The 9284-nt window shown below is 43.6% G+C and overlaps 1 protein-coding gene across 1 annotated transcript; it reads right to left on the minus strand.

Annotated features, from left to right (window-relative positions):
- Positions 1–1513, minus strand: rrs1 (ribosome biogenesis regulator 1 homolog). The gene has a single exon (XM_062521568.1). It carries the CDS (start codon positions 1499–1501, stop codon positions 350–352), a length of 1152 nt encoding a protein of 383 aa, XP_062377552.1. The 5' UTR covers positions 1502–1513; the 3' UTR covers positions 1–349.
- Positions 1514–9284: the final 7771 nt, after the last annotated feature.

Genomic DNA, 9284 nt, shown 5'->3' on the forward strand with positions numbered 1-9284 from the left:
TCTGTGTAAACATACATTACTTTAATTAATAATTATGCAATAGTACACATATGGAAAATAATAGTTATGAAAACACACTGAAGATAAACTGTGACTTGATCGAATTTCACAGAAATGGGCCTACATGAGAATCATGACCGAGCTAATTCATAGACCAATTCATCAGTATTTTTTACGGATAAAGAAATAAATGGCCACATGAAATTGTCCACGTCCATCTTACTGTCAATCCCTCCAAGAAAGCGACATGTCAAACGCACACGAGGAACTCACTCGGGGCTGTGCCATTGTCACGTGGTAAAGGCACTTGGAGAGCGGGCCGTGACAGCAAGGAAGGAGGCGTTCAGTCTCAGCGTTTGCCTGGTTTAGACCGTGCATTCTGAGGCTTGCCTTTGCCTCTCCCTCTACCCTTTCCAGAAGAGCCACCCCTGCCAGGAGGACCACCTTTTCCAGAAAAGCCCCCCTTGCCAGGAGGACCACCTTTTCCAGAAAAGCCCCCCCTTCCTTTGCCCGGAGGACCACCTTTTCCAGAAAAGCCCCCCCTTCCTTTGCCCGGCATGTTGCCCCTTCGACCCTTCTTTCCAGGCCCTTTCCTCGCATTTGACGCCGATTCCCTATCCTCCTCTCTCATCTGTTTGTTTACCGCTCTGGTCATGTCAATGCGGGGCTTTTTGCTGCCCAACACCTTCAATATATCCAGCTGTTTTTGCCTTTCGTTGGAGAAGTCGCCAATGAGAGGCTGGAATTTCCTCTTTTTCCCGGTGTTTTTGGGGGCTTTCTCCTTTGGTAAGCGCTCCTGGAATTTACCTACAGAAGCCGTGGATACCTTGGCAACATTGAGGGCTTGAGAAAGTTCAGCCTTTGACTGTTGAGCGGTGGGAACGAGTCCGCCTCCTGGCGTGGGTAACTTTTGGGCCCTGGCAATGTTCTTCAAACGATTGAACTCATTCTTTGCTACCCTCTCCGTCTTGGCCTTATTACGTTTAGCGAACTGATCCTCGTTTGGGTCTGCATTCTCGGGAACTTCGATGACCCACTCTTTAGTGTCATCTTTGGCACGCTTGTAGCCCCAGCGTCTCCTCCATTCCTTGTGTTCCTCGTCCCATACCAAATTCGTTTTCTTTTTCTTTTGAATTCCTTTCAACTTCGCAAACTGTTCCCATTTTGTTGGCGGCTTGGGTTTTGGTGGAGGCTTCTCCCTGGGCAAAGCCGTGGTTGGCTCTGGGAGTTTGACGACAATAACATCTTCAACTCTCTCTGTAGGAAGTTTCCAGATCTCGTTGATGAAGAGCTGTGTGTTGTCTCGAGCGAGTGAGCGGAGGAAGTCTTCCTTATTCGTGGTTTTGAACTCGCGTTCATCTACACGATTCTTGTCAGCTGCCACAAGATTCCCCGTGTCAAACTCAAGATCTAATTCTTTATGAACGGTAATACTTTTGAGTCGTTCGGCTTCATCTTTCTCTGCTTGGGCAAGCACGTCTTCTATGCTGCAGGCTGCCATTTTGTGTTCTGACTGGCCCACACGTGTTTTGGTGAAGACGTAAAAGGTTACATCAATCACTTCCGGGTGTTAGACTTACAGCATGCGTATTTTTTGTCCACTAGATGGTGTCCTTGTGTAACTATTTATAGCGCCAACTATTTACAGAGCCTTACGTTGCTCTGACTAGTGGAGTTAAGTCACAGTGTTCATACAAATCCATATGGTCCGTTTTTTTTTCATTAGCTCCAAACGTTCCATTTGAATATTTAGTTTAGTTTACTCATTTGATCTTACTGATGCACCACCCAACAACCATTAGCCTAATAATGTCCTATACTAATCATTGTAAACTTTTGATCAAATTCAGGGTTGCAACTTGCAACCCTGAATTATTCTTCCCATGTCATCTAAATTCACACTCTGCCCTTTCCAAGGGAACTTAGGCCTAGCCTACACTGGTTCAGTGCTGGGTAGGCTATTCTCATTAAATCCATCCATAGCACATAGTGACACAAGTGGCTTTGAGGAGACACTCACTGTGTCTCAAACTGCCTACATGCTTACTTCAAATACTTATGTAGGCATATAGTGCAGATATCGGGACTACTAACTAACCATGGAAAAGTGGGCACAACGCAAGTAAGTGCTCAGTGCACACTAGCAGTGTAGCCTACTGACGGAAGTAGGCCTATGCCGTTTGAGACACAGCCACCATATCCATCTCCATGATCTGTGAGGTTTGGACTATGAAGTAAGCCACATAAGTTCTTACCTGCCTTCAAACCTTGCGCTACACATAGGTAGCTAGCTCTTTGTGTCAGTCTTTCTCTTTATTTTTCTTTCTGTCCCTCTCTCATGATGAGTACCCCCCCTCCCCCCCACCCCTGACATTTCTATCCCAGAGGGCAACAGAACTCCGAATACAATCCCCGTTCCCAGCTCATTAGAGATGAAGATGACACCTCCTCCTTTTGCAGAGCGTGGCAGTCCTCCTCTCTGTACACTTCAAAGGTAATCAAGTCTGAGCGATAATCAGATTGACGGTAAATTAGAGGGTCATTTAGGACGAGAAGACTCTTCTTGCAGTGATATTCAAAGCCCCCTAAGTCAAACTCATTTAAGCCTGATGCCAAATGAAATAATTTGTGGAGTGAGTGGACTCCACAGTGGATAGATATTTTTTTAGACTTTGAAATGGTATAATATAAAATAATTTGTGCAGATTATGTATAGGCCTATGCAAAATGATGTGGTAAGGATAAATTGAGAAAAACACTACAACCCGACTCATAAACACATACAACATAAAAGTAGGCCTATGATTAAAAGAAACAAACAATTTTGGCAGATCTGATAATTTGAGTATATATTTGTAGAAATATCAAGACAGGCTTGCAAAATCCATAAAAGCCATAATTGTCCAATCAAATGAGGTAGCTTTGGTATAGAACATGCAAAAATAAATAAATAGATAATAATAATAATCATCATTTTCAAAGATATATTTTTCAATATTGAAATAATGAATTATTCAGCTTAATGGCAACCAATTAGGTGTTAGTCTTATGCTCATGACTAAAAACAAACAGTTATCAGACAATGCATGCACACCTATAACTGTTATCTAACATGAAGTTAGTATAAAAATGGCCATTGTTTTCTTTATTTATTTATTTATGCCCTACTAATTATATCTGGCATTAGCTTCTTCCTGTGAATATGAAGTGAAGCTGCTGACAGCTATGGAAATGAGCGCTGTTGTTGCGGGAATGACGTGGCTGAGGCCCCTGCAGGTAGGCTAACGCACACAACAGTGCGAATGGTAATGAGACGTGAGCGCATTGCGCTGACACCCGCCTGGCACGCCACTCGATCGCCTTTTGCGGCGGGGATGATGGAGAGAGCAGTTAGTTAGCCTTCCAGGCCATATGCAATTACGTCAGTCATTTGCCGTTTCTGCGCCGTCGCGGTCACTGGAGTCGTGTGGCGTTTGCAGGTGCCCCAAGAGCCAGATATTGTTTGATGCCTACAGTGACTTCTATGATAGAGCGGTGGTGAACTTGAATCACTGAGTCACTGCGCTTCTGGGGCACAGGCAATATGAGAGTACTCTGTGTGTCATCTTTTTTTCTGTCAGGTAGTCTTCGTGCACTCCAGATGAACATCCTATGTCAGATCCGTCGGAATGTGAGACCAAGGATGAGGTCGTGTTTGTTACTGAGAAAGTGGCGCTGTATTTACCGATGAGCCAGTGCAGCGATGAACCTACCTAAAAGGTCATACTGCCAGGACATGGCTGCTGGGACTATCAGTCTTCCACGGTCTCTTGTGTAACAGCCTTTGACTGGTGGCATCTTAAATGAGCGGAGTTCGCAGTGATCTGTGATTCACGAGAGGGGGTGGTGGCGACGGTGGTGGTGATTAAACTGTGGACTTAAAGTGTTCCAAAATTATCCATGCACTGTTTGAGAAGGGGGAAAAAAAAACACATCGCAACCGACCTGTTATGACCTATGGAGATAACGACGAGACTGGAGAGGGCATAAAGCGTGGATGAAATTATTTCATCACCTCATCTTGCACTGAATCAAACTGACCATCTGTTGACAGAAGCTCAGTTGGTTGTGAGCTTGTATTTTTAGTTTAGTGTTATGTAAATGTATGAAGAATTGGCTCTGAAGTGTGAAAAAACTAAAATGTGATTGTAACATTTTAGTGTTATTGTTACTTTGACTCTAGCTCAAGAGTCAAAGTAAGAAAGGAGATTAATGATCCTCCCTCCGGATGGTTTAATTATGTGGCTTTCTTTCATAAAAAAGATTGACATTGTCAACCCGATGAATTGATTCATCTGTTTAGTTTGTTAAAACTAGAATATTTTTTACACCATCTATGATGCACCCCTGCTGAAGACATCTGAGTAGAACACCTTGAAGCACATGCAGTCGTGCACACATCTTTTCATCTCTTGTTTTGGTCTTGAGGAAGGAGCATCTGGATCGTCCCAAGTGAACTGTGCTGGCACTGAACTCTGGTAGAGTAGTGGAAGCCAGCTATTTTTTTCCCAACCCTCTCTCTCTCTCTCTCTCTCTCTCTCTCTCTCTCTCTCTCTCTCTCTCTCTCTTCTGCGGAATCTGGCCAGCTTCCTAGAAAAGGCCCAGCATGAAACAGAGAGTCCTTGAGATGCCATTCCAGGTTGTGTGTCTCCGTGTTTGTGTGTGTGTGTGTGTGTGTTTGTACTTGTGTACTTTTTAGTGTGCTTCTGTGTGCGCATGTGCCATGCTGCCGATGCAGCTTCAGCCGCATGCTGCGGACTGGAAGAAGGACAAGAGAAGCTTCAGATCTTCATGCGCTAGCGGAGGTCATCACTTGGCGTTCGCCGCCGCGGCTCCCACCTCCTGACATCACACACACTGAGGCGAGTACCCTTTTGCTGGCGTGGCGGGGACTGCCGCACGCATTAGATACGCTTTCACGTCTCCGCCGGTTCATAAAATGAGCGAATCTGTCACAATGACTAATCTCTGGCGTGTCAATAACTCCGAGGACGGGCGTCTATTATTACCCCAGTGCTTTCAAAACAGCCCCGGGCGACACTCGCTTTTTATACACCCATAATCTCATCTCCAACAAAAAGAAGAAAACGGAAATCAGTATGCAAATGTTTTTGGTGGTGAGCTTTTGTATCTGCAAGGGCTGAGCATAGCCAACAGAAATCCTCTTTGAAGCAATTGGGAGAACCAATAATAGAGGGAGACAGGCAGAGAGAAAGAGATAGAGATTGAGAGAGAGAGAGAGAGAGAGAGAGAGAGAGAGAGAGAGACTCAGAGCCTAGTGAAGAGGTCATCAGCGCAAGTATTGATTGCCACTTAATTGGTTCACAGGTGCTCACTCGAGGATAATTATAATGAAACTTGCCTAGCAAGATAAAAGGAGAGGGGCAAAGTCATGCCTGAGCTCTGGGATAATGCAGTGTTTTTGGAGTGCATGAAAGGGGTCTCCACATGTAGGCCTACATGTATATAAAAAGAATGATATTAACAGCCGTATCTTGGCAAGGCCGAGTTTGTGAGGCCTTTAATGTCTGATGAAGCACACATCCGATTAGTTGTGTGTAAATTCGACAAATTCACCCTTTCACTCATGGTCACACAACATCTTTGTATCAAAGACACGGGGGCTTTTAGCATCAAGATGCTCCTTAACACGCGGCGCGCTCCTTTTTGACACCATCTGATTTGACGGTGCTGGACCGCAGGGAATGGGAAAAGCTGTGGGAAATTGCTTCTCACCCAATCTGCATTTGACAAGTGACAAATTGGCCCCCTTTCAGAGATGGGCTGAGGACATTACTGAGGGTTTTTGATGTCCCGGAGGACTTCTGCCGTCGACGCGCTCCCGAGTGAAGTTTAACTAGCGTTCGCTGACGTGCGAACAAGTGTGAAGGCCCGGCAATTATGGAGACATTTTAAATATAACCCTGTGATAAACCCGCCCCGGCTGCCTCGGACAGCCAATTGCCTTCATGTATCTTCTTTACCTCCGAGGATTCCTGCACTTTATCGGCGTTGTCATGCCATCTGCTAATTCTTTGGCGGAAGAAGGAAGTGTGGATTTAAAAACATCAATGTGAGAACGGCGCAGCAAATGAGTCGTTAGATGTTAATGTGCACGACAGAGAAGTTTCTAGACAAGTTCTTGTGGTGGTGAGTCACAAGAAGTTTCCGGCTGAACTCCTGGTTGAATTCTGAAAGGGCAAAATAAAGCAAAACAAAAATGCGGCACACTAATAAATGTTGTATTAAATAGGTAATAAATGGATAATGAAAAAACGCCAAACATGCCCCTTAAGAGGATTCCATTATAATGATAATAATAATAATAATAATAATAATAATCTGAGCAAAAACAATAGGGCCTTGCACCTTCGGTGCAGCCGCTGCTTCAGCAGCCGCACCTCGGTGCTCGGGCCCTAATAAGTGAGGTAGAGATGATCGGGTTTGTCGAAAGGTTCCTCTTCAGTCATGACCCCATCGCCCATTTATCAGGGCGTAGTCTGACGGTTCTTACCTTGCGTCATCACTGTCTGACATATGGTGGCCTACTTACCTATAATGGCTTACATACCTGGTGGCATCCTTATTCACGGCTGTGTTTGGGGCAGAAAAGACCTCAGGCTCTCAGCCACTCACGATGATACCAGGCCAGCGTGAGTTCAGGATGACATTGGAAGAAAGGTGAGAGCAAACCTAGGGCTGTTTTATGTTGCTGTAAGCCTCAGGTGACACACACACACACACACACACACACACACACTCACACATTTGTTCCTTTGTTTACCACATTGCTGTACGGCTTCTATAGTGCTGCTTACTTCATCGTTCAATATTTGAGCCTTAACTCAGGTGACGGGGTCGGCCTGTTGAATTGATCCACTACCACTACACCACATCCACATCTGCTCTGTGCGTGGGTGTGTGGGTGTGTACACGTTTGTGTGTAAATTGTCCATTTTAATGAGGTAGGATTTCCTCCTGTTGCTTGATGTATTGGTAAAGCATTGCAGATAGCAGCCAGCTTTGGCTCAGCTCTGCCTTGGATCTATTCTGCTACAGACAGAAAACAGGGCAAAGTTTGTCCCATGGTCCGCTTGTAAGGTCATCTACTAAACATAATGATCAGTTTATATGTGAAACCTGACCCGTGTCTAAGCAGGACCAATCATTAGGTCAGCCAATGGCTCACTTCCTGTCAAAGATCAAGGCTACGGCAGTCAGTTAAGCTTCTGTGTGAGCCATGGGCCATGCTCTTGGATCTATACGGTGAGCACAGCAATTAAATTCTCCCATGATGGGGTGATGGGAGAGGAGGCTGTGCCAAACCACCACACCACCACTGGAGGTTGGGTCCAGACGTCCTACTGATCACAACTGCTGTGTGATTTATGTCAGGGCTGCAAGCTCTGGCACTGATGGGGGGGAAATACACACACACACACACACACACACACAGGCCTACACACACACACGACACAGGCCTACACACACACACACACACACACACACACACTCTGTATTTCATAAAACATACACTCCTATAAACAGCACATCCTGCTTTTACCAAGTGGTGCATTCTGTGAACCGAAATATTGTCTTACACACCGAATACACACTGAGATTAGCACAACAAGGGCTTCTGGTTTACTTTTAAACAGTCGTTGTACAAGAAGATTATTGGCAGAGAATGATAAAGCTTTTCCTCAGCATGTAACAGTCACAAAACAACATTCAGCCAAGTGGACCCTAGAAACTAAGCTGTGCACTGACACTCTTCTCTGGTCAATATTAAAACAATGTCCACTCTCCGGATAGCTGATTACTCACACATTGTGACTAATATTACGTTTCCGTACACAGTGTAATCACATTCAACCCACTTCATATAACAGATAAAAAAAAATAGAACAGTGTTACGAAACACAAACTAGGCCTTCTACTTCACTAAGCAAATTTTAATCTAGCTTTCTCAAAGCACAAGCAAGAGAACAGTCAATGGGGGTCAGCTATGATGGGAATCTATTGTCATCAGAGGACTGTGAGCTACATGCATTTACAATCTCAAATCAGAAAAAGTTGGGACTTTGTGGAAAATGCGAATAAAAACAGAATGTAATATAATCTGCTCATATTTAGTTGCAAAAGGACACAGACAACAAATGTTGAAAATGAAAAATGACCATTTTATGGAAAATAAAGGCTATGTGAATTTGATACCAGCAACATATTTGTGGTAACAAAATGCTGAAAAAGTTGTGTAATGACAAAGAAAACAAAAGGAGGAATGTTTCACAACTAATCAGGGTGACTAGCAACATAATAGAGCTGAAAAAACAATATTGGATTGTGGTCTTTTGCACAGTTTGATACTCAATTGAAAAATCTTAAACCATGCAACAGCCAGATTGTATTGAAACATGATACAGAAAATACCATTATCTTATCTAAGCCTGGGCTTATTTAAAATGGACTGAGGTAATGTGGAACAAGGTCCTGTGGTTAGACCAATCAAAATTTGGACTTATCTGGGCTAAGAGGAGAGGGCCTATCCAAGTATCCAACCTATCCAACTTGTTATAGTGCTCAACCCAACATCTATGTGGAGGTGCTTTAGTACAGCTTGGGCATTTTGCACATCTAAGCACAATCAATTCTGAATGATGAGGTTTTGAGCAACATATACTGTCAGCGATGTATTTTCCAGGGAAGACCTTGAATATTTCAGGAAAACAATGACAAAATGAGTTCTGCACATATTTAAACAGTATTTCCCCATAGAGTCAGATGCTAAAATGGCCTGTCTGCAGTCCAGACCTGTCAAATTAGGTGCTTCATGGAAGGAAAAACATACGAATATCCATTCTCAAAACAACTCTCCAAACATTTATAGAATTTTGTTAAATGAAGAGGTGAAGCAGCACAGCGTAAACATTCCTTGTCCCAACTTTCTTTTAAACATGTTGCTGGCATCAAATTCAAAATGAAGAAATATTTCCCATGAAATAGTCCAATTTGTCATTTTACACATTTAATATGTTACCTTTTTGCTGCTAAATGTGAGTTTATGAGGCTTATATATGACCATATTCTATTTTATTGGCATTTTACACATCCCAACTTCTGAGTTAGGGTTGTGGTAAGTAAACTTTTCAAATTAATTGAAAAGAATATCACATAAATGCTCTGCATTGAGATAGGCTTAAACTTGCAGGGGAGAGGGAGAGAGAGAGAGAGAGAGAGAGAAC

The sequence above is a fragment of the Sardina pilchardus genome, chromosome 19, assembly GCF_963854185.1.
Source record: "Sardina pilchardus chromosome 19, fSarPil1.1, whole genome shotgun sequence".
NCBI classification, from domain to species: domain Eukaryota; kingdom Metazoa; phylum Chordata; class Actinopteri; order Clupeiformes; family Clupeidae; genus Sardina; species Sardina pilchardus.